The sequence below is a fragment of the Molossus molossus genome, unplaced genomic scaffold, assembly GCF_014108415.1.
Source record: "Molossus molossus isolate mMolMol1 unplaced genomic scaffold, mMolMol1.p scaffold_m16_p_9, whole genome shotgun sequence".
Lineage (NCBI taxonomy): Eukaryota > Metazoa > Chordata > Mammalia > Chiroptera > Molossidae > Molossus > Molossus molossus.
Window position 1 is genome coordinate 689869 of NW_023425403.1, and position 24174 is coordinate 714042.

The window sequence follows — 24174 nt, forward strand, 5'->3', positions numbered from 1 at the left end:
GCCCCACCCTCTCTTCTGGTCAGTTTCCTGAAGGGTCAGCGACCCCCTCCATTGGGTTTGTCCCAAAGGAGAAGGGCCTGTGCCCCACGACCAGGCAGTGATTCACCGTGGGCTCGTCCGGGCGACCAGCCATGTGTCTAAATATAGCAGCTCCTTGGCCATAAATGGGGCGGGCCGGCCGGCCACAGAGCTGGGCTCTGCCTTCCTGTGCCCAGAGCAGGTGAGCGGGCGGCCGGGAGCTGCCTCCCCTCTGCCAGGCTCCTTCCTCTCTCGGTGAGTTTCTGTCCTTCCTCCTCTTCCCAGCTGGGCCCCCGGGAGGAGCCGGGCTTGTGTGGGGCTGGGGGCGTCGGGTATCCGGAGCGGACTCACTTCAGGGTAGAGAGCAGGAACCCCCATGACCCGATCTGAGGTCTGGGCCTCTGGGCCAGATTTCAGCCTGGTCTGCGTGTCCGCCCGGCGGTGTTGCGGAGCCTGCCCGCAGCGTCCCAGCGCCCCTGCGCAGCCTGCGGGGCCGAGCCCGGCGCACCTCCCTCGGCCCCGCCGTGCACCGAGTCCACGCTGGGAGGGGAAGACGAGAGAGCAGGTGGGAGATAACATCGGAGGTTTTCGTAAGAAAACAAGGAGCCGGGTCATTCGTCAGGACCTAGACTACAGCGTGGACGGGACGGGATGGGGACGGGATGGGGACGGGATGGGGACGGGATGGGGACGGTCCCGCCGGTCAGGGTTCCCGGGGCGCCCAGGTCGCGCTGGTGGCTGTTGTCTGCTCTGTGCTCCGGTGGGTGGTGACCCTGCCGAGTCCCGCTCGGTGCCCGCAGAGCTTTCCGGTTACTCTCTGGGAATCTGCCAAAAGGAGGTGGGGTCCCTGCACCCGACGGCCGGGGGTGGGGATGGCAAGGAAGGAAAGTGGGGTTCGAGGAGGGGTAAGGCTCCCGTCCCCTCTCTCTGCGGGCCCCACGCTGTTCCTGAGCAGGAGTCACCTCGAGGGGTCAGGTGACCTGGGGGAGTCAGTTCTTCAGTGACTGAGTCTGGGCTCCCCGCGGTCACCTCTGCGGCTGCTCAGGGACACGGGAGAGTCGGGGGAAATTCGTGAAGGAAATATTTGTAGAGATGTGGACCTGTTTTTAACCCCGTCATTCTGTGGAAGAACCTGGGAAGCCGCCCGCTGCTTGGCCCGAGTCACGTGGTTCGGCCTCGGAGGAACCGGCCCGGGGGCCAGTGGGCTCTGGAGGCAGAGACCCCGGGCTCCTGGCCTGGTTCTGCGGGGGGTTTGGAGGTGGGGTTGCTAGTGAGCCGCCAGACACCAGGCGCCACGTCTCCCGGGACACGTCATGGTTTGGTTTCAAGAATTACTTTGTGCTCCGTTAGCTTGACTTTTGGTGGGAAGCAGCTTGAGAACCTGTGGGGCAGGTGGTTCCCGTGCATGAGCTCCGCGGGGTCCCGTCCTGGGAGGCGAGGGCAGGGACCGGGGTCAGCCACTGCCGGTGTGAGCCCCCCTTTCTGCGGCTCCCGCGCAGCTCTGCGTGGTGTGTTCGTGGACGGGACAGCGGCAGCGGCACATGGGGGACTTTCTTTGCTACATGGAGTCAATGCGTCGCAGCTGAGATGTTTGCAGACACTGAAGCCCTTCGCGGTGACATGAAGACAGGCTCTGATATTCCTCACAGGCGGGGATTAGGCGCGAGCGTGTCTCAGACATGCCGTCCCTGGACTTGAGAACGGCTCGCGTTTCACTTTGCTGCCACAACCCCGAGGCCGTCCGGAGCATCTGGGTGCGGCGGGCGGGCGGGGCGAGTCCCTGTCAGGGGCAAACGGTGACCGGAGGGTTGTCCTCCCTGCAGCGTCCAGGACAGGCTGAGATTATGTATCGTCAGGTCGTGTACACTGGAGCCATTTGGCTCAGCAGTTAGAGCTCTGGCCCGTGGACCAAAGAGTTGCGGGGTCTCAGCCCCATTTCTCAGCAACGAGGCTGAGAGCCGGCAGGCGCCTCCAGGCCCTTCATCCCCGGTGCTCACAGAGACTGCAGACGGGGGAGGTGCCTCCGTGTCCCAGCTGCGTGGGGAGGGCGGGAACGCCCATCAGCAGGATCTCCTTGGACGGCGTGGAGCGTCCCTGGCAGCTGCCTGCCCCGTGATTCCCCTTGTTCCCAGTGTCGTCCGGCTCCGTGGTCCAGCTCCCCGGGGCCCCCCCAGTGGCTCGTGACCCCAGGGCTGTGACCCTGGCATCCGCTGAGCCATGCAGCATACTTGCTGAGGGCCGGTCACCCCTCAGGGACACTCGGGGACAGCGGGGCAACCCTGACACAGGGGGGCCTGTGAGCTGTGGAGAGATGGGGGCCGAGCCCAGACGCGTGGCCTAGGAGTGGGCTCCAGCTGCCAGGTCCGGCCGGCGTGGCTGGCTTGGGCCTGAGACTGGTCAAAGCTGACGCAGGCCAGTGGTCTTGCGAACTCGCCGGCATCGGCGTGGGGACCACGGTGCAGAGCCATGAGCCACTGCCGTCCTGGGGCGGGGCGCCCTGGGTGTCCCCCCTCGGGGTGCCATGGTTCTGAGATCCAGGCTGGCGTGTGGCACGTGCTCCAAGGGTTTGTGGAAGGACAGGCAGGAAGGGCTGAGTCCTTGAGCCCCTGACGCAGGTGGCCCCCAGCACAGTGCTTCTGGGCGAGGACGGCAGGTGTGCAGGAGGGTCCCGGGGAGACAGCTACGGCGAGGAACCCAGGCCACGGACACTGTTTCAGCTCCGGGTCCTGGTTGCCACAGAGCCCTCCTTATGGCCCTCGGGAGGCCCGGGCCCCACAGCCACGTGCCGGGCTCCGCCTATTATGCACAAAGTACTGAGGGTGCCCGGGCACCGGGCAGGACACCGTGACCCAGGGAGGGAGAGCTGGCCACTGGCTCTGAGCAGAGCTGACCTTCCCCGCATTTCACCCTCGGACGGCAGCCCGGGTCCCAGCAAGTGTGGACTGTGCCCTGCCGGGTGCTGGTGGCCACGGGTCGGACTTTTCGGGACGGCTTATCCTCGCCTGTCACCTGGGCTGTTTCTGGACTCGTCCCTTTGCCAGGAAATGCACGGGGACCTGAGGGAGCAGGGCGCGGGGACTGACCGCCTCCGGCCGTCCTGAATGTCCACCGTGGGAGGGTCTTCCTCCGTCGGTGCGGGTGTGATCAAGATGTCCTGGAGGGGGCACCGGCAAAGGGGGACACATGTCCGCAGCACCGGTCCGACCTCGGGCCCGTGATCTTCGCCTGCACCGCCTGCGGCTCTGGGGCTGGGTGTGGAATACACGTGATCACTGAACACAGGCCCCACGTCCTGCCGTGGGGACCTTCAAATGTTAACGTGATGGAGGTGTTTCCTCCGACGCCTTAGAGTTCAGCCAGCGGGGGAGGCGTCACCGCCAGGCCAGCGCCAGCGTCGCCCCGGTTCAGGGACGGTCAGCTCGCACCGCAGGTGCTGCAGTCAGATCTGGTCCTGCACCGGTCAGAAATCTGCTTGACCTTGACCCTGGCCTTTCAAAGTGCTGTGGCTGCACCGGATGTGCTTTGGCCGTGTTCTGTGATGCGCCACGTTCTCACATGCTCGTGACCAGCTTCGTGCCAGCGCACTGCAGGCCACGCGGGCCCTCAGGGCGTGGGGGGTGCCGACTGGTCGGGTTTTGAGAGGAAATGCTGAGGTGAGGGAGTGCGAGACACTGTGGAAGGCCCGGGAGTAGAAGTCTGAGGACCTCCGGTGGGCCAGCCCCTCCCAATGTCCTTGGGGAAATCACCTCTCTGGCCATCGTCCCGACCCCTGCGCTGCGCACAGAGGGTTTGATCATCCTCTCGGGCCCGTCTGAGCTCGACAGCTGCGACTCTGGGCCACGCAGCCCAGGGCAGATGGACCATGAGGAGGGTTCTGGGGCTCGCGGGCTCCGGCACAGCCCAGGGGCCGCTCGGGGGTGGACAGGACGCGGACGGCCGTCGTCAGAGCAGCGCCTGACCTCCTGGTCCCCAGCCTGGCTGCGCTGAGTGGCGTCCCCGGGTGTGTCGTGGGACCTTGTTCACGAAGTCCTTTAAACACAAACGGTAGCTCAGATTTGGAGGAGTTCTTTTCCTTTTTATCTGAGAAAGTAGTAACCACAGGGCTTTAGGGTCACAGTCTTTTCAGAGACAGACAAGCAGCCCGGGAGGCCGCACGTCGCTTACTGTGGGTGAACGTGTGCGTTGCAGGCCCAGCTCGTACCTCGTACCTGCAGCATTTCCGCTCCAGACCACACCCCAGAGGGAGCCCGACCGGCTCCTGTTTGGGGGAATTTAACCAAAACGTGCTCACTTCCCGCATCCTCCAAGCTCTCCCTGTGGGCCCCGTCCCCCCGCCTGCCTGACCCAACCCCGCGGGTCTACAGGAACCGGTCAGGTATGAGTGTAGAAGGTTGGATCCGGAAAGCGTCCTGGAGACGGATTCTTTCCTCAAGCCCCCTTCCGAGCGGTGGCGACTCCTGGCTTTGGGGCGGACACGGGCCTGTGTGCTCAGCCTCTCCAGCGAGACTCCTCTCCCCTCCTCGCGTCTCCTGAGCACCTGCCTTGTGTGTGCGTTTGCCCACGGAAGCCCTTCCGTCCACCCGCACCTCTGCCGGTGTGCCCAACATCCGTCAGGACTCTCCTCCGATGTCACGCCCAGGGGACCTCTCCTGACCCCCTCTCCCTCCAGGCGCACGTTGTGGCTCTGCGCTCCTGTTCACTAAACACGTGCTCACTTCTGCAATCGGTGTTTTAATTATTTTTATCCTTATCACTCACATAGCCTGGAACAAACTACGTCTTCTATAAATAGTTGTTCAGTTTACAGTTGAATCGAGCACGCGGGCCAACGGTCTAACTGTGTGGAAGAAACAGCATGCAACCGGGCCCCGGGGCTCAGTGGGCCTCTGGTCTCAGGGTGCTGGCCCGTCTACAGCCTGCCACTCACCTCCCCGTGGGTTGTGTAACGGGAGCTGATTTCCGTCTCAGCAACAAGGCGGCGTCAGGTAGAAGTCGCAGGGCTGTGTCTGAGAAGGGCCTCAGGGCTGTGTGTGTTCTTTCTTTGTAGGTGAACCCCAAGATGGCGCTCGTCACCATGCCGTTCTACCAAAAGAGACACAAACACTTCGACCAGTCCTATCGTAATGTTCAGACAAGGTACCTCATGAATGAATATGCAGCCAAAATGTAAGTTGGAATCCACCGATGAGACTCACGGGGCTCTGATTATGGGTGGCCAACCGTCAAAGGCCGGAAGCTTCAGCCAGTCCCCTGAAACCTTGAGGGACGTGTTCGGCAAAGGTCAGGGATGACCATGCTCCCTGATGTCTATCTTCAGTGCCACAGGGGAATGTGGCTGACTGGCTGGGCAGGGAACTGTGTGTGGGGGGCTACGTGGCATCCGGTAGACCCTGGTGGACTCCACTAGAATCTGGTAGATCCCGGTAGACCCTGGTGGACTCCACTAGAATCTGGTAGATCCCGGTAGACCCTGGTGGACTCCACTAGAATCTGGTAGATCCCGGTAGACCCTGGTGGACTCTACTAGAATCTGGTAGATCTCGGTAGACCCTGGTGGACTCCACTAGAATCTGGTAGATCCCGGTAGACCCTGGTGGACTCTGCTAGAATCTGGTAGATCCCGGTAGACCCTGGTGGACTCCACTAGAATCTGGTAGATCCCGGTAGACCCTGGTGGACTCTACTAGAATCTGGTAGATCCCGGTAGACCCTGGTGGACTCCACTAGAATCTGGTAGATCCCGGTAGACCCTGGTGGACTCCACTAGAATCTGGTAGATCCTGGTAGACCTGGTTAGACCCTGGTTGACCCAGCTAGACCCTGTGGATTCTGGTAGACCCTGGTGGACTCCACTAGAGTCTGGTAGATCCTGGTAGATCCTGATGGGCCCTGGTGGACCTGGCTGGACCCTGGTGGACCTGGCTGGACCCTGGTGGACTGGGTCTGACCCCAGGTTAGACCAGGGGAAGCAGGATGTTTTTAGTCAGTGCTCATTGACATTACGCTTCTTCCTGCGTCTTCCAGAACTGTAATCTAAAAAGTCACCCAAAAGCAAGGTCGATGGGAAGGGAAGCAATGGGAGAGAAGTCAGTGACAGAGAAACAACGGGTTGGCAAAGTAAAGATCTGTGGATGCCGGTTCAGCAGTGACTTTTCTGCATTCATAGTAAATGTAGCAAGAAGTTAATTGACTCTGAATCACAGGCTTGGGGGCAAGTCACAACTTCCCCCGGGAGCTTCTCAAGCCCCGAGTCCTCAGGGCGCGCCCTGCCCTGGTGGAGTGCATCTCCAAGCTCTAACGGGCTGCGGGTGGACGCTGCTGGCCTGGTGGCTCCAGCCCTCGGTTCCTGGGTACACGTCATCAGCACCTATATTTAGAAATGCCTGTGGTCCTGTGTTTAGTTGCCATCCCCATAACAAACAAGGCCAAACACTCCCAGCCCGTCCCAGCAGCCTCAAGGAGCTTCCCATCCCTTCGGATATATATAATCCTGGCCTTGGGCCAGGGCTGCAGAAGGCACAGGCTGACACTGGGGGAGGGGCGAGGGGGGAGGGGCGAGGGGGGAGGAGCTCCATGTATGTCAGTGTCCCTCTGAGGATGGGCCTGTGCAGATGGGGGAGCTGGGTGCAGAGAGACGTAGGTTGGAGTGCGTGCAAACATGTGTGCATGTGTGTGGGTGTGCATACACTGCGTGTGTGAATGCACTTGCATGGGTGTATGCATGTGCACATGTTTGTGTATCTTCGTGCACAAAGGTGATGCACAGGTAACGCAAGCACACGTGAGCCTGCATATGTGTACGTGGAGGCGCAGGGAGAAAGTGCTGTCATCGGTCACGAGACGTCCTCATACTTCTCTCACACCCCGTTTTCTCCATGTCGGTCAAGGCGGGCGTCCTCCCAGTCCTCTGCCCAGCGCTCGCTCACGCAGAAGACGTCGTCCCAGGGCGGTTCCAGCCAGGCGTCCCGGTCCCTGGAAGGGACGGTCTGCAGGCTCTGCGCCAAGAGGATGAGCTCTGAGCAGGAGGAGCGTGAGCAGGAGAGTGAGAGAAGGTGCGTCCTGTCCCCTCAGGCAGCCGCCCCCAGAGTCAGAGCAGGTGCCACGCGGGGGCGGGGTCCCAGTGCACCCCAGCCGGGGGCGGGTCCCAGCGCACCCCAGCCGGGGGCGGGGTCCCAGCGCATCCATCCAGGGAAGGCCCCAGCACTGCCCACCCCGGGACAGGTCAGGACAGGTGTGCAGGGCAACATCAGGTCCAGTTTCCCAGCCACGTGCTGTTCATCACCATCCTTGTCTCCATCATCCTGACAAGGAAACTGTTGGGGTGACGTTTCCCCTTCGTTTGGCCCTGAGAACCGGCTCCCACGGCCCGGCCCGTGCCTCATGCACGCCGTGGCTGCTGTTGGTCTCAGGTCTGCGGCCGGCCCGCCTGGCTCTGTGCCTGGCCACACACAACAGCATGGTCACATCTGACAGCAGTACCAACAGGTGGGGGTCGACCTTGAATGTCCACCACCAGTCTCCTTAGCTTGTGAATGGCCTGGTGGAGGGAAGGGGGGCTCAGGCACCAGGGTGCTCCACAGGGGCGGGGTTTCCGCCAGCCGCCCACAGCGCAGGGCTGTGCGTGCCCACCCCCACGGGCAGAGGACTCCGCTCACGGGAAATGTCAGAGGGATGAGCCGGAGTCATCAGAACCTCAGTCCAGAAATTATTTCCAGGTCACAGAGACAGGTGGTGATCTTCCTCTGCTCTTCAGAGAACAGAATATTTGCACAGCCCGTGAGGGCTGCCTGTCACATCTGCCCCCCAACCGATGAGGGGCGTTCTCTCTGTGCCTCTATGCTCGGCGCACCTGGGCAGAGATGAGATCTGGGAAAACGTCCCCTGGGGAAAGTTGCACCATGACTAAGGCATCTGTTAAAATTTGCCACATTGCTTGATGATATTGTAGAGGGAAGACTTCTTTTGTAAAGGATCACTTCAAAATGAGTCCATTCAAAAGTCGGGGTGTTGTGGGTTGGATTGGTAACAAAGGGGTCTACCAAAATTTAATTTTGGCCCAGGGAGTGAGGAGACTTGGGCTTCATCCTTTTATTATTATTTATTTATTTATTTATTTTTATCCTCACCCGAGGATATTTTTCCATTTTCTGTTCAGATAGAGTGGGAGGGAGAGAAAGAGAAACATCGATATGAAAGGGACACATCGAGTGGTTGCCACCCACATGTCCCAACCAGGGCCGGGGACAAACTGCAACCGAGGTACATGCCCCTAGTGGGAACCGAACCCGGGTCTCTCTGGACCGCAGTCCGATGCTCTAACTGCTGAGCCAAACTGGCCAGGGCTGTCCTTTTATTTTTATCCGTCACACCTGGTGTGACCTCGGACACACTGTGCAAAGTTCACGGTCCTCCGTTTCCCCAGAGGTGAGGTGGATGGCAAACAGCTATCAACTTGACTACTCAGGGACTGGGCGATTAACGTGGTTTCAGAAAAACTGACTTTGTGATGATCCCGGCTGTTGGAAATCTTCCTGAAATGCCCAGCGACCCTGACTTGCAGAATGTGCTGTTCACTTATGGTGGTGATAGTTCTGCCCTCTGTGTCCAGACCTCTGGACAGGTGCGGGCGGGGCAGGTGCAGGTGGGGCAGGTTCTATGGGGGCAGATGCAGGTAAGGCAGGTGCAGGTGGGGCAGGTGTTGTGGAGGCAGGTGCGTGGAGGCAGGTGTGTGGAGGCAGGTGCGTGGAGGCAGGTGTGTGGAGGCAGGTGCAGGTGGGGCAGGTGTGGGTGGGGCAGGTGCGTGGAGGCAGGTGCAGGTGCGTGGAGGCAGGTGCAGGTGCGTGGAGGCAGGTTCAGGTGGGGCAGGTGCGTGGAGGCAGGTGTGGGTGGGGCAGGTGCGTGGAGGCAGGTGTGGGTGGGGCAGGTGCGTGGAGGCAGGTGCGTGGGGGCAGGTGCGGGTGGGGCAGGTGCGGGTGGGGCAGGTGCGTGGAGGCAGGTTCAGGTGGGGCAGGTGCGTGGAGGCAGGTGTGGGTGGGGCAGGTGCGTGGAGGCAGGTGCGTGGGGGCAGGTGCGGGTGGGGCAGGTGCGGGTGGGGCAGGTGCGTGGAGGCAGGTGCGTGGAGGCAGGTGCCTGGAGGCAGGTGCAGGTGGGGCAGGTGCGTGGAGGCAGGTGCGTGGAGGCAGGTGCAGGTGCGTGGAGGCAGGTTCAGGTGGGGCAGGTGCGTGGAGGCAGGTGTGGGTGGGGCAGGTGCGTGGAGGCAGGTGCGTGGAGGCAGGTGCAGGTGCGTGGAGGCAGGTTCAGGTGGGGCAGGTGCGTGGAGGCAGGTGTGGGTGGGGCAGGTGCGTGGAGGCAGGTGCGTGGGGGCAGGTGCGGGTGGGGCAGGTGCGGGTGGGGCAGGTGCGTGGAGGCAGGTGCGGGTGGGGCAGGTGCATGGAGGCAGGTGCGGGTGGGGCAGGTGCATGGAGGCAGGTGTGGGTGGGGCAGGTGTGCGTGGAGGCAGGTGCAGGTGGGGCAGGTGTGTGGAGGCAGGTGCGTGGAGGCAGGTGCGGGTGGGGCAGGTGCATGGAGGCAGGTGCAGGTGGGGCAGGTGTGTGGAGGCAGGTGTGTGGAGGCAGGTGTGTGGAGGCAGGTGCGTGGAGGCAGGTGTGTGGAGGCAGGTGCAGGTGGGGCAGGTGCGTGGAGGCAGGTGCGTGGAGGCAGGTTCAGGTGGGGCAGGTGTGTGGAGGCAGGTGTGTGGAGGCAGGTGTGTGGAGGCAGGTGCAGGTGGGGCAGGTGCGTGGAGGCAGGTGCGTGGAGGCAGGTGTGTGGAGGCAGGTGTGTGGAGGCAGGTGTGTGGAGGCAGGTGCAGGTGGGGCAGGTGCGTGGAGGCAGGTGCGTGGAGGCAGGTGCGTGGAGGCAGGTGCGTGGAGGCAGGTGCGTGGAGGCAGGTATGTGGAGGCAGGTGCGTGGAGGCAGGTGCGTGGAGGCAGGTGCGTGGAGGCAGGTGCGTGGAGGCAGGTGTGTGGAGGCAGGTGGGGCAGGTGCGGGTGGGGCAGGTGCGTGGAGGCAGGTGTGTGGAGGCAGGTGCGTGGAGGCAGGTGCGTGGAGGCAGGTGGGGCAGGTGCGGGTGGGGCAGGTGCGTGGAGGCTGTGCTGAGCCCGCTGGACCCAGGCCTTCTCCGTCACCCACGGTGATCCTCCAGCCCACGCACGTGTCCTCCACGTGAGAGATCTGAGAGAAATGAGAGCTTCCCTGTTTTGAGAGTAAATCTAAGTGGTTTTGTGAACTGGACCAGAGCCAACAGACTTTACTGTGGCCCCTGCTCTGTCCGCCATCAGATAGCTGGGGGGGAGCGAGGCCGGATGTGGAGCTGATCGGCTGGGCTTCGGCGTGGGGGGCCGGCCTCAGCCCTCACCTCCCGCAGGCACCGAGGTGACGCGCGGCCCTTCGGGAAGCCAGCTGTGGGTCTGTCCGAGGAGTCACTGCTTTTGTCGGGTCTGAGGCGCAGGAGGCAGCGGCCTGCCCGGGGGTTCCCCGTTTCCGCAGGAGGCCCCTTTGCTGCCTTCAGGTCTGTGCCGAGAGCAGTGGGCGTCGGCGCCCCCAGGCTGTCCGGGGCCGGCCGAGGGGTCCGCAAGCCCCTGCTGCCTCTGCGAGGCCAGGTGAACAGAGGTGTAGCACGTCCTGTGTTTGCGGGTCGTCCCACCCCGTGACCCCAGGTGCAGGGCACCCCGCGCGTACGCAGCACACCAGGGGCAGGGACAGCACAGCGTCACACGCCGCCACTCATAGCCTTTGTCCCCCACGGCGGCCTCGGGGACTTTACCTGTCGGAGGAAAGGGGGGCGTTTTATTTGCGTCTTTAATCTATAACCTGCGTCCCACCCTTTCGCACAACCTCACGTGTGTGTTCACTCTCCTGAGAGAGACGAAGGTGCAGTTCCCCCGGTTCTCTCCGCCCGGAGAGACGGTCCTGGGAGAGAGCCCGCCGCGGCGGTGTCAGGACCGACGGTCCCTTCTCCCCTGCAGGTACCAGTCCCTGGTGGCCTCGTACGGGGAGGCCAAGCGGCAGCGCTTCCTCCGCGAGCTGGAGGAGCTGGAGGGCAGCGTGCACCTGGCGCGCGCGCAGGCGCGGGAGAAGCTGGACAAGTACGCCCTGGAGCAGATGGTAGGCGGGTCTCCGATGTCGGGGTGCTGAGGCCGGGCTGTGATTCCTCCGCCCGCGGCCGGCGGCCGATGGCTGAGGCTTGCTCGGAGCACCCACCCGCTCGCTTCCTGGGCAGGTGGAGGACCAGATGGCCTGGGAGAGGCACGCGTTCGAGGAGCGGATGAGGCGAGCCCCCGAGATCCTGGTGCGGCTGCGCTCGCACACCATCTGGGAGAGGATGTCCGTGAAGCTGTGTTTCACCGTCCAGGGCTTCCCCACGCCCGTGGTGCAGTGGTGAGCGCTCCCTCCAGGCCCAGAGCGGCGCGCCCAGGGCTCGGCGCGGGCTCCCCTGTGTGCGCGCAGGGGAACCACGCAAAGGACGTGCCTGCCCCACGGCCACAGGTGCCCCGCTTGCGGTCTCGTGGGAAATGGGTCCTGTCTTAGGGAGGTGCCCTCAGCTGGCGTTCCTGAGGAATTTTATTCTGAAATGAGCCGAGTTTGCACAGCCATGTTCGCGATTAAGGGGAGACACCCCTGTGGAGACCCCAGGCCCTGGGACCACGCCGGTCCTGTGACAGTGAACTTAGGTCTCTAAGTCCCAGGCCCCCCCTGTTTCAGTCCTGCGGAGGGTCTGTGTTCCTTCCTCTGCCCACTGGCTGCCGGTCACAACAGTCCCCAAAGTCATGGCTTCCCGCACGCACCGTAAACATCTCCCTGTGACCCGGGCTGGGCTCTCGGCAGACCCTACAGGCCCGTGCTGTCCCCAGGCTCCGGGAGGCCGAGACCCACTGCTCTTGGTCCTGGGGACACGGGCCTGCTGCCCTGGGCGGGATGAGCAGCCCCCGTCAGGACTGGACGGCTGGGCCTGCTGAGCTCCTCCTGCACGTCCCCGCGCTGCCGTGGCCCAGGGAGCTGGTCTGGGACTCAGGCGCGTCGGCTCCATTTATCTTCTGATAGAATGGACAGGTCCGGAGTATCCGATGGAGGCCCAGGGGACCTTGGGCACACTCCTGGGTCCACAGGGCCCAGGAGTCGGATCAGCAAAGGCCGCTCTGTCCTCACGGGCAGATGAGTGTGGGCTCTGGGCATCTCCCAGCCACCCCTCGCCACTGCCTGTGACACTGACAGTGACGCGTGTGGAGGTGGGGTGGGGACGTCCGAGGAGGTGATCAGGAAGGTGGGCACAGTCCCCGTCGGCCCTCGTGTTAACCAGAGTGTCTCCTCGCTCAGGTACAAGGATGGCAGTCTGATCTGCCAAGCGGCCGATCCAGGCAAGTACAGGATCGAGAGCAAGTACGGCGTGCACACCCTGGAGATCAACAGGTGAGGGCCGTGTGCACCCTGGGGGCCCACAGGTGAGGGCCGTGTGCACCCTGGGGGCCCACAGGTGAGGGCCGTGCGCACTGGGGGCCACAGGTGAGGGCCGTGTGCACCCTGGGGGCCCACAGGTGAGGACCGTGTGCACCCTGGGGACCCACAGGTGAGGGCCGTGCGCACTGGGGGCCACAGGTGAGGGCCGTGTGCACCCTGGGGGCCCACAGGTGAGGGCCGTGTGCACACCCTGGGGCCCACAGGTGAGGGCCGTGTGCACACCCTGGAGATCAACAGGTGAGGTCCGTGTGCACCCTGGGGGCCCACAGGTGAGGGCCGTGTGCACACCTTGGGGACCCACAGGTGAGGGCCGTGTGCACACCCTGGGGACCCACAGGTGAGGGCCGTGTGCACACCCTGGAGATCAACAGGTGAGGGCCGTGTGCACACCCTGGGGGCCACAGGTGAGGGCCGTATGCACACCCTGGGGGCCACAGGTGAGGGCCGTATGCACACCCTGGGGGTCCACAGGTGAGGGCCATGTGCACCGGGGGCCACAGGTGAGGGCCGTGTGCATCCTGGGGGCCCACAGGTGAGGGCCGTATGCACACCCTGGGGGCCACAGGTGAGGGCCGTATGCACACCCTGGGGGCCCACAGGTGAGGGCCGTACGCACACCCTGGGGGCCCACAGGTGAGGGCCATATGCACACCCTGGGGGCCCACAGGTGAGGGCCGTATGCACACCCTGGGGGCCCACAGGTGAGGGCCGTGTGCACACCCTGGGGGCCCACAGGTGAGGGCCGTGTGCACACCCTGGGGGCCCACAGGTGAGGGCCGTGTGCACACCCTGGGGACCCACAGGTGAAGGCCGTGTGCACACCCTGGGGACCCACAGGTGAGGGCGGTGTGCGCACTGGGGCCCACAGGTGAGGGCCGTATGCACACCCTGGGGGCTCACAGGTGAGGGCCGTGCGCACTGGGGGCCACAGGTGAGGGCCGTATGCACACCCTGGGGGCTCACAGGTGAGGGCCATGCGCACTGGGGCCCACAGGTGAGGGCCGTGTGCACGCTGGAGGCCACAGGTGGGGGCTGGCGGCAGCACTGCTGGACGGGTTCATGTCCCGAACCTGAGAACCAGAGCCAACAGGAGGCTGTGCCGCACCCCATCAGCGTTGCTGGTCTGGTCTGAGTTCACTGAAGTGGGACCAGCTTCCCTTCAGGGCAGAGGGGCGCAAACTCACTGGCTCCTCCACGCTCTGCTCTGGGAACAAGGGAACCCACGTCAGGGAAGTCGGGGTTCCCGGTGCCAGGGCTGCAGGGAAAGTCGGTTGTGCCCAGCTGGTCGGCGGCCGGGCTGCGTCCCTAACCTCAGACCCATCAAAGAAATATAACCTTGATTTTTTTCGTATAACACAGTGAAAAAATGTGGAAAGTACAGATAAGAAAAGGCAAACAAAAATCACCCACATTTCTAATACCTGTCAGTGTTGGGTGTCTGTGTGCCTTTCTTTCTACCTGATTAACACACAGGTACAATGTTTTCTTTCTTTTTTTCTTTTGCAAACGTGAGTTTTTCCTGTTCTTTTTCTGTTTCTCCGTGTGCGCAGTTTTGCTTTTTGCAGAAAGGTCATGCGTTATGCGGTCCATCTTTTTCACAAACACGTCCCCGTTCTCCAGAGTGGACTTAGCGGGCGGCGGTGAGGACTGGGGTACAGTGCGGGGCCTGCTGCCACGCCCCTGTGACTCTGGGCCACCGTCACGCGCGGCTCGTGACCCGTACGCCTTCTGTGCAAATAACGACCCAGCGTCAGTGCTGAGCACGCACTGGTCTGTCTGCCGATCGCTGTTGCGGGGACGAGAACATCTGGTTTTATACGTGTGCGTGACGTGGTGGAGTTGTGTGCGTGGCAGGGCACAGCAAACCCTTCCCGGGAAGAGATGAGGTGCTGGGTAAACCCTTCAGGGAGACAGTTGAATGTGTGAGTCTGTGGATTTTATGGTCATACAATCAGGGCAGCGACTGTGTCCTGAGGGCTCAGTGTAGACCCGGGTGGGAGCCTCCGACACCCCTCAGCCCCCCAGGTCTGTTCCACGGAGGCGCCGTTCCCCAGCTGAGGAGCAGGGCGCCCGCCAGCCTGGCCCTCAGGCCCTCCTGCGCCGGGACCCTCGCCCCCCGCTCAGCAGTCGGGGGCGGACGCCCAGGGTGTGCGCGGTCTGGGAGGTCCCCACCAGAACCAGATTCTTCCTGCTGGTCCATCAGAACAGGTGTTAAAGGTGCTGACAGGGGTTCACGCTGGGATCAGTCATTGCCTTGTTTCTCCAGGTAAACCGAGGCCCTTTATTACTTTACTTTATTGTTGATTTTTTTAGAGAGAGGAGGGGAGATAGAGGTAAGTCGGTTGCCCCCCACACATGCCCTGCACCCTGGGTATGTGCCCTGACCAGGAATCGAACCTGCCACCTTTCAGTGTACAGATGACGCTCCAACCACTGAGCAACCCGGCCAGGGCACATTTGAGGCGCTTTAGACAAGTGGGGGGGCACGGTCCACAAAGAACCTGCCGAGCCAGGACTGTTCTCGATGCTGGGGCACAGGGCCCACTCAGGACCCCTGAGCTCGGGGGCTTGACCTGACGGAGCAGGTGAGCCGTAGCTCAGGTGGACTCTGCGGTAGACCAGAAGGCGCTGGGCCTGGGGCGCAGGAGGCGGGTCCGTGTTTGGTGGAGCAGGGGGTGGGCCTCCATGGAGAAGACCCTGTGAGCAGAGATGAGGGGCTGGGCCGCCGTGCGGGCAGCTGCCTCCCAGGTGCAGGTTGGGTGGGTGACACGGGACAGGAGGCCGGGGGCACAGGAGGCCTGCGGTCACCACAGGGCCCTGGGCCAGGGCAGAGCTGACGGGGAGACGAGAGCAGAGAGGTGAGAGGTCAGACTTAGGTTCCCAGGGGTCGCCGTGGCCAGGAGCAGGCGGGGGGCCTTGCTGAGGTCCAGGCCAGGCTGGCGGAGGGCTCGTCTGCACAGATCTGAGTGCAGAGCCAGCAGGATTCGCTGACAGACGGGGCCTGGTGTTAGTGACAAGGAGGCCCGAGAACAGCTGAAGTCTGGCCCGTCGGCGTCAGCTGGGTGAGGAAGGCTGGGGTGGCGTCTCCTCCTCCCTCTGGTCTTGGGTTGCCCTGCGGGGCTCAGAGTACTCCCTGTCCTTGGACTTCCAGCAACCGCCCTGCCCCCATCTCGGGGAGTCCCTCTGTTCTCGGGGTGTCTGTCTGCTCCGTGGGCTGCTGGCCCTCGGGTGCTGGGTCCGTTTGCCGAGCAACGCCTTGTTCCCAGGCTGCATTCCATCATCGCTGACAAAGAAAAGTTTTCCTTTCTCAAGTATAAGGAAGTTGCCTGCACGGCCACGGCCTCTGGGACAGTGAGGGGCCCGGGGTGCCTGCACCCACAGGCTTTCCCGCAGTCTGGGCATATCCCAGGGACCTGGCAAAGAAACCCCCAGGCTCACTGGTCTCTCAGCGGCACCTCGTCCGACTGGGATGTTCTGACGCGGTGGGACCGTCCTTCGAAGGGGCCGGGGAAGCCCAGGCTCCGGCTGCCCTCAGCTGTCCGTCCAACGTGCCGAGTCCCGGTCATCGGATCTGAGCGTCCCCGGGGCCCAGGGGCAGAGTGTGCTGCTCAGGAACGGGCCTCTGCCCCTCGGAGGGTGACGTGTGTTCCTATGAATGTCCCTTGGCCGCGGTCGCCAGATTCCTGAAGCGCTGGGGACAGTGTGGGGCCGGCCTCGGGGCCGCTCGGGTTCCGGCCGAAATGAGCGCGATTCCCCGACTCACACACCACCCTGGGGACTCCCAGCCCGAGTTCCGTTTCTTCACGGAATTTTCATGCCCTTCCCACGTGTTGGTGGACGTGTGCAGGACGGTCTCGCGGGCATTTCATTTGTCACGGCCTCCACCCTGCCGGCCCCTGCAGAGCGACTGTCCGCTGACCCTTTCCTGAACTTTATTTTTAGACTGTGATGTTCCAATTCTAACCTGGGTTAAATTTTAAATCCAGTGTTAACGTCCAAGGTGAGGACACAGGCCTGACTCCCCGGGAGAAAGTTGGTGCCGCGTGAAGGAGGTCCGTCTTTTTTCCGGTGGAGTTAATTTGGGGTGCTCCAGGTGGAGACTTTGGGGTGCGCGTGCCCCTGGGACATTTGAAGATGGTCTCTGCCTGACTGGGAGCCTGTCTGTGCCCGTCGTCATGTCTCACCGGTTCTCGCGGCGTGAGCTAGTGGCCGTGGCGGCGATGGAGCACGGGTCCCAGTGGGCGTGCCGAGGCCTGCAGGCCAGAGCCCGTCCCCGCCCCACCCACACGGCCCACGGGGGCCACCCTTCCGGCCCCCCTGCACCGCCCGCCCCAGTGGGTCTCCCCGGACGTGCAGGTTCACTTATTTATAATCTGCCTGCGGCTCGTCCCCAGGACCTTCCATGACGTGTAACAGTACAGTAGTGAAATGCAGACAGGCCGGAAGTGGGCCTCGCGGAGGTCCCAGCCTCCTGTCGCCGCAGCTCCTGCAGGCCGGTTGGTCCGCGGTCTGAAGCTGTTTGGGGTTGTGGCCTCGGTCACAACCTGACAGGAGAGGCCCAGCTCTCCTGGGCAGGTGCCAGGAGCACACAGTGGCCGGGCTCCCCACAGCGGCTGGACAGGCCTTCTCCCCGCTGTCCGCTAAGCACCAAGTGCTAATTGGCCCCTCCTGCTAAGCGCCAAGTGCTAATTGGTGAGACCCGGTGCTGAACTGTCAGGTCCGTCTCCCCGATCTTCATGCCCAGTCTTAATTTGCAAGTCAAGTGAAAAGCACGGTTGAAGCCCTCTGGGAGGGGCTGCCTGTCGGCTCCTGCTGTAGGCCCTCACTGTCCCTCCCTGCGGTCCTCCCGCTTCCTCGCCCCCGAGATCCCCGTTCAGGAGCCGGGAAGCAGCTGCAGTTCTCAGAGCCTCGGGAAACCCGGGTCGTTGGGCTGGGACGTCGAGGTGGTGGAGGAGGAGCGGAAAAGGCATCTGCTTTGAGCGTTTGCTCCAGGAATTCAGCAGAGATATATATATTTATATATATATATATTTAATCCTCACCTGAGTAGGGCATCTTTTCATTTATCTTCAGATAGTGTGGGAGGGAGAGAGAGGGAGGGACATGGATGCAAGAGGAACACATCGATCGGATGCCTCCTGCACAGCCCCGACCAGGGCCGGGGACGAACCACAACCGAGTCCCTGCCTGTGACAGAAATCGAACCCACGAGTCTTGGGTCTGCGGCCGACGCTCCAGCCATGGAGCCAGACCAGCCAGGGCTCAGCAGATATGTTTTAATGAATAATGTGCAAAAAGCATACAGCCCTGGAAAGTCACAAAACATTTCCAAACACGTTGTTTTGTTAACTAACCAAAGGCACCCGAGGAGTCCACATGGGTATCTGAACTCACCCTGTTTGTTATAAAGTCAGAGTTGGGATCCGACCTCGCGGTGCCCGCAGTGCGCAGGGTGCCGGGGTGGAGCTGGCTGTGCTCTGAGGCTCATCGGTCGTGGACAGAGGACCACGGTCACCCGAGCTGCTTCCGAGCGGGATTTGTGCCGAACCTCGGGCAGCCGGCTTGCAGAGCAGCCTGCAGCGGCTCAGGAACGGGTCTTTCTCTCCAAGGGCGGACTTCGACGACACGGCGACCTACACGGCGGTGGCCACGAACGTGCACGGGCAGGTGTCCACCAACGCGGCGGTGGTGGTCAAAAGTGAGTGAGCTCCCTGGGGTGGGGCCCGCCCGGCGCCCTGGGCGCCCCCTGCCGCGCTCACCCTGTCTTGCAGGGTTCCGAGGCGAGGAGGAGCCGCTCCGTTCCGTGGGACTCCCGATTGGCAGTAAGTCGACTTCTTTTCCGTTTGGGGCAGAAAATAGAGAGCGCAGAATTTGGAGAATGATTGTCTGAAGGGCGAGTCTTTTTCCAAGTCCAAAGGCTGCCGGGTTCTCAGCGCGTCTGTCCAGGGCGCGCGTCCCGATGGGGTTCTGTGACGGCGTGTTTCCTGGTGGGAGTGGGCGTTTGGATTGGGAGGAACCTTGACTCCAGCCCTGGGCGGGAGCGCAAGCTGCGGCCTCGTTCTGAGTTTAGGGGTCGTTTCCTGTTCCCCAAGTCCATGCCCCTTGGTGGGGAGCAGCCAGTGCTGACCCGGAGTGGACGCCAGCCAGCCTGGCCGTCATGCGGACACACCTGTGCCTCGGCTCCCCCTTTCCCTCCACCAGCCCCCCCGGGCGGAACTGCCACGTGTCACTGTGGGCACCCCAGTTCCCCAGGTGACTGCCGCGGCTGGTTTCTGACCCGAGGCCCAGGGAGCTGGCCTGACGTGAGTGAGGTGGTGGCATCTCCAGGGCTGTGACTCGAACCCTTGCCGTTGCTGAGGCTTATTTATGGTCGGGGAGCAGGACTTAGGGTCGCCCCGACCTTCCCACAGCAGCCTGGATGTTACCGTAATGTGAGGTCTCGACGCTACAAACCCCACGCGGCCGAGGGGGGAGCTTCTGTGTGGATTTCACTGGAAGGCTTCTGCCCGACATTTGGGGGTGCCCAGGACCACCAGCAGAAAAGTGGGGACACGGGGGCAGGGGGACGGAGGACGGGCCCCGAGGGCAGTGAAGGTCCCCGTGGAGGAGGGTCCCCCTGCCGAAGCAGGAGAGCGTCTCAGAAGTCACCTGGCCCACTCCCGGCCCCTGTCCACTGTGGACACTTTATGTTCTGCGGAAGGGTCATGAAGGACGCGCGCACTGAGGGGCACAGGGCACCCGGCCGTCGACGCCGCGCCCGCCGCCCTGCTCACCACGCAGACATGTTGCCGTCTGGCCTCTAAGTCGCAGTGAAGTTGGTCGATGGTCAAGTGTGTGCTCAGGGGCTCAGTGCAGAGGGGAGGGCGCCCGGAGCCCCCAGCCTGTCCTGCTGCGAGGACCCCACCCATCCCCCTGAAGGGTGCAGCCCTTTCTGCAATTTTCACCAAGTCCATGATTTGTAAACCACAGATTTCTTTGTTTTAATAAATCGCTGTGGATTCTGTGTTGAGAGAGACCCCTCCCCCCCATGATATTGTTGGGATGTACTGGGGCGGGTGCTCGGACCCAGCCGATCTTGTCTCTGCAGTCCTGAGCGACATGCTGTTGGGGACACCACAGCCCGTTCCCGGTGTCCCTGGGGGCTGGCCAGGAGCTGGGACCCCTCGCTCGCCTCCCGTGACGGCCCCGTTCCGTCCCCGCAGTGCCCTTACCGTCCGTGATCCCGTACACACACTTCGACGTCCAGTTCTTGGAGAAATTCGGGGTCACCTTCAGAAGAGAAGGCGAGACCGTCACCCTCAAGTGCAGAGTGCTGGTGACGCCGGACCTGAAGAGGGTGCAGCCGCGGGCAGAGTGGTACCGGGACGGTGAGTCAGGGCCGCGCCCGCCTGGGTGCCCGCCCTCCGCGCCGTGACCTTGGCGCCTTCAGGCCAAGCGAGTTGCAGACCCTGGCGCAAACCTGGCTTCCTCTCCCCACCGAGGCTCTGCAGGGGGCGAAGCCGGGAGAGGCTGAGAGGACCCCAGCCCACCTTGGACCTTGGGCTCCCCCCCCCCCCGGGAACCTGGGGGATTAACAGGGGGTGCCGGAAGCTAACGTCATCCCAGATGTCTGTAGCCCCGGAAAGGGGTGTTTGTGTGACGGGAGAGAGTGAGCGACGTCTGCTCGCGCAGACCAGGGCCGGGTGCTCTGAGTGTGGTGCTCAGTTTTCTCAGGGACAGAGGGCCGGGCTGTAGCTCCTGTTACAGGCAGAGCTGGGGCACCTGCTCAGGCCCCTCCTGAGGACGGTGGGGCGGGGCTTGAGGCGGGGGGTGGGGCTCAGGCTCCAGGTCCTCCCCGGGCTGTCCGTGTGCAGACAGCACCAGGCGCCGGCCAGGCCACATCTCGGGCGCGTCTGCCTGTGAAGGGAGCCGAGTGCAGTCAGAGCCCAACAGCGCGGAGCCGGACGAGCAGCACCTGATTCTGCTGCGACACCGTGTGACCCCGGGGCGGACGGGCCTGCAGGGCAGTGTCTGCGTGAAGTGGGGGGGACGTCCTGGGACATTTTGCTAAGTGCAGGGCATGGCCGCGCCTGTTGCCCGGGCTCAGCAGGTGCAGGTTTGGAGCGAAGGGAAGGAAGGGTGGAGGGGCTGGGACAGGACAGCTCTCAGGGGCTGAGGAGGGCTCTGTGCTCGGCCCAGGGCACAGACTTGGAAACCGGTGCTGGCTCGGCAGGGCAGGCCCACCTTCGCCCAGCGGCCCGGGTGGACTTGTGGGTAGAAGGCGGTGGTCCGTCCGGCCTGACATCCCTCTTCCCGGAGTCTCACTGGGACTCCCAGGAGTAAACAATTCCAAGGTGTCAATTTGCCGCTCTGAGCTGCCTGATGAAATGTCAGCCTCCATCCTGGGGTGTCCACGCCCGCCTGGAGTCACTGAGCCCCGGCTGGGTGATCGGATCCATAGCCAGTGTCTCGGGGCTTGTGCCCAACTCACCCTTCTCCTAAGAGAGGGCCCCAAAGCGCAGGGGTAGCGCCGCTGGTGACCCGGACCTGCCGAGGAGAAGCCGGGAAGGCGTCCTCTCCGTGACCAGGTGGAGCAGGACCATGAGGGGCTGGGAGGGGGCAGGACATTGTTACAGTCGTTCCTGGTCCCTGTGAACCTTGCTGTGCCCGGTTCCTCGGAGAAGCTGCCTCGTAGGTGTGTGTGCAGGGAGAGAAGAGCGTGTGCAGGTCAGAGACCCACTGGCGCCCTGGAAGGTGCCCCGCAGACCAGGGGGCGGCTGTCCTGAGAAGGCCACCTCTCTCGAGGGGCACAGGCGGAGGGACAGACACCTCACTTGCCCTCTGTCATTCTTATTTACGATTAGTGTCTAATTTATTTCTGAGGTAGGAATTTACCCTTTCCGGAGGCAGAAGGAACTGGTTTGAGGAGAGGTCTCCTAGGACCCCCCAAAGTGCATCGATTTTAGAGCTTCCGCTAGTGAGCAGGGAGTGTCTGGGGACGTGGCCGTTCTAGCACCCGGGGCCCCAGGAACGGACGCGCCTGCTGGAAACCGGCCTCCTCCCCGGGTTCGGTTCTTGCAGTCGGTGGGTGAGTCCAGCTGACCGATCAGATCGCGGCAGGTCCATGGTCCCGTGGCCCCCGGGGGCCGCTCTCTGGGGCGTATTCTGAGACACGGACATGTAGGAGGCGTTTTCACTCTGCCGAGGAGCCCCAGGCTGTGTCAGTGGACGGGGCGGGTGCCCTGGGAGCAGGGCTGAGGCACCCCCAGTGTCTGAGTCTGTCTAACTGGGGCACGTACACTGTCCTGCAGACGTAACCCTGGGGACACGGAAACCACAGGGTACGTGACTCCCTTTTCTCGCTGCCGTGGCCTCACCCGTGGACGCTGCGCGTGGGCTGTGTGTGAAGTGGTCTCAGACTCGATGGGGTCGCGGGCCCGGCCTGCGTCGGCGAGGGCGGGGTCCGGGGCTGTCGGACGTCAGGAGCCGGGTCACCCCCTGGTCGTCCCCTGGCAGGTGTGCTCCTGCAGGAGTCCCAGTGGACCCAGATGTTCTTCGGGGACGGCCAGGCCTGCCTGTCCTTCAGCCACCTGAACAAGGACGACGAGGGCCTGTACACCCTGAGGATCGTGTCCAGAGGCGGCGTCAGTGACCACAGCGCCTACCTGTTCGTCAGAGGTCAGTGACGCTGGGCCGTGCGCGGTCCTGGGGTCCTGGGGTCCTGGGCCCGGAGGGCGACACCGAGGAGAGAAAGTTGGGCGGAAGGGGCGTTTCCCTGTCCTCGTGACTCCAAGGGGTTTGACTGTGAGTGAAAATTCTTGGCTCCGTGTCAAGAGAAGCTTAGCTTCTAAAATGCAAGGGGACTGACGAGGGCCTGGGACACTCAGGACGCGTCCGAGCCGAGGTTCTGCGTGGACACGGAGGCTCGACGAGGACGTGACGCGCCAGGTGCCGAGCTGCTCTGAGCGGCTCTGGGGTCTTCACGGCCACTGTGGTGAGACCCTCCCTGAGCTCTGGTCACAAACCAGCTGCAAAAGGATGGGCCGGAGGCGATGGACCCAAACCACTGCTCACAGCTGGCTGGGAAGATCCAAATCTCGTACGTTTCTAAGGACTTTGAAATATGAAGGCACCTGAGGTCTTACCCCCCAGGTACAGAAAAGGCCACGTCATCACGGTTGTCTCTGCGGGTCCCGGCAGGACGAGGTGGGCGACCACATGCCGTCGGGAGGAGGGCACGACTTTGGGTCCAACCACGAGGATTCGTACAGTTGAGCCTGTTATAGAGAACAGGAGGTTTTATTGTGTTTATTTTCAATCCTCACCCGAGGACATTTTCCCACTGATCAGATGGAGAGGGAGGGAGCAAGGGAGGGAGGGAGGGAAAACCGATGTGAGAGGGACGCCAGGGCCGGGGACAAAACACAACCGAGGTGCGTGCCCTTGACCAGAATTGAGCCCGCGGCTCATTGGTCTGAGGGCCGACGCTCTAACCACTGAGCAGATTGGCCAGGCGAGGACAGAAGGTTTAGAGTTAAAAAGGCATAAACATGCGCAAGTTTCTTGTCACCAAGCGACCACCTCCGTCAGGGATAGGCAGGTCATCGGATGTGCGGACTAGACAGGGGTCTGGTCAGCACTGGGGTCAGGTTGTCAGATGTGCGGACTGGACAGGGGTCCGGTTGGCACCGGGGTCAGGTCGTCAGATGTGCGGACTGGACAGGGGTCCGGTTGGCACCGGGGTCAGGTCATCGGATGTGCGGACTGGACAGGAGTCCGGTTGGCCATGGAGTCAGGTCATCGGATGTGTGGACTGGACAGGGGTCCGGTCGGCACCAGGGTCAGGTCATCGGATGTGCGGACTGGACAGGAGTCCGGTTGGCCATGGAGTCAGGTCATCGGATGTGTGGACTGGACAGGGGTCCGGTCGGCACCGGGGTCAGATCATCAGATGTGCGGACTGGACAGGGGTCTGGTTGGCACCGGGGTCAGGTCGTTGGATGTGCGAACTGGACAGGAGTCCGGTCGGCCATGGAGTCAGGTCGTCGGATGTGCGGACTGGACAGGGGTCCGGTTGGCACCAGGGTCAGGTCGTCGGATGTGCGGACTGGACAGGGGTCCGGTTGGCACCAGGGTCAGGTCATCGGATGTGTGGACTGGACAGGGGTCCGGTTGGCACCGGGGTCTGCGTGTGAAGAAGGGAACAGGCTTAAAACCCCAGTGCCCACCCCGGAGACTCATCCCGTCGTCTCCCCCAGACGCCGACCCGCTGGTCACGGGGGCCCCGGGCGCGCCCATGGACGTACGGTGTCATGATGCCAACCGAGACTACGTCATAGTCACCTGGAAGCCACCCAACACGACCACCGAGGGCGCCGTCATCGGCTATTTCATCGACCGGTGAGTGTCCGTGGCATGCTCACGTGGATGGGAACGTCCCCGAAATGGACGTTGTCACAGACGATGTACACGGCACTGTTCTCCATGGGCCCTGGGCGCCGGCTGTTGGGTAGTGAGCGTCCTGAGAGTTGGTGGGTATCGCCACGCGGGCAGGCAGGCTGTGCAGACACCTGATGTCCGTGCTGTCGCTGGACCGTGTCTCCTGTTCCCCACCGGCCGCACCTCCGTTGTTTCTCCAGATGCTCTGAGCCGGGTTCGAGGTCCTGCTGAGGGTTCAGCCTGAGC

At 63.0% G+C, this 24174-nt stretch overlaps 1 protein-coding gene across 1 annotated transcript in view; it reads left to right on the top strand.

The window, feature by feature from the left end:
• The first annotated feature begins 220 nt into the window (after window positions 1-220).
• MYOM2 (myomesin 2) overlaps window positions 221-24174 on the top strand; it is a 65124-nt gene continuing 41170 nt past the window's right edge. Inside the window, exons 1-11 of the mRNA XM_036250382.1 lie at window positions 221-273; window positions 5066-5184; window positions 6906-7070; window positions 11022-11160; window positions 11276-11433; window positions 12370-12462; window positions 18120-18208; window positions 18282-18332; window positions 19713-19877; window positions 22006-22167; window positions 23748-23889. Coding sequence (XP_036106275.1) covers window positions 5078-5184; window positions 6906-7070; window positions 11022-11160; window positions 11276-11433; window positions 12370-12462; window positions 18120-18208; window positions 18282-18332; window positions 19713-19877; window positions 22006-22167; window positions 23748-23889 — 1271 coding nt within the window. The 5' untranslated portion in view covers window positions 221-273; window positions 5066-5077. The remainder of the gene's footprint in view (window positions 274-5065; window positions 5185-6905; window positions 7071-11021; window positions 11161-11275; window positions 11434-12369; window positions 12463-18119; window positions 18209-18281; window positions 18333-19712; window positions 19878-22005; window positions 22168-23747; window positions 23890-24174) is intronic.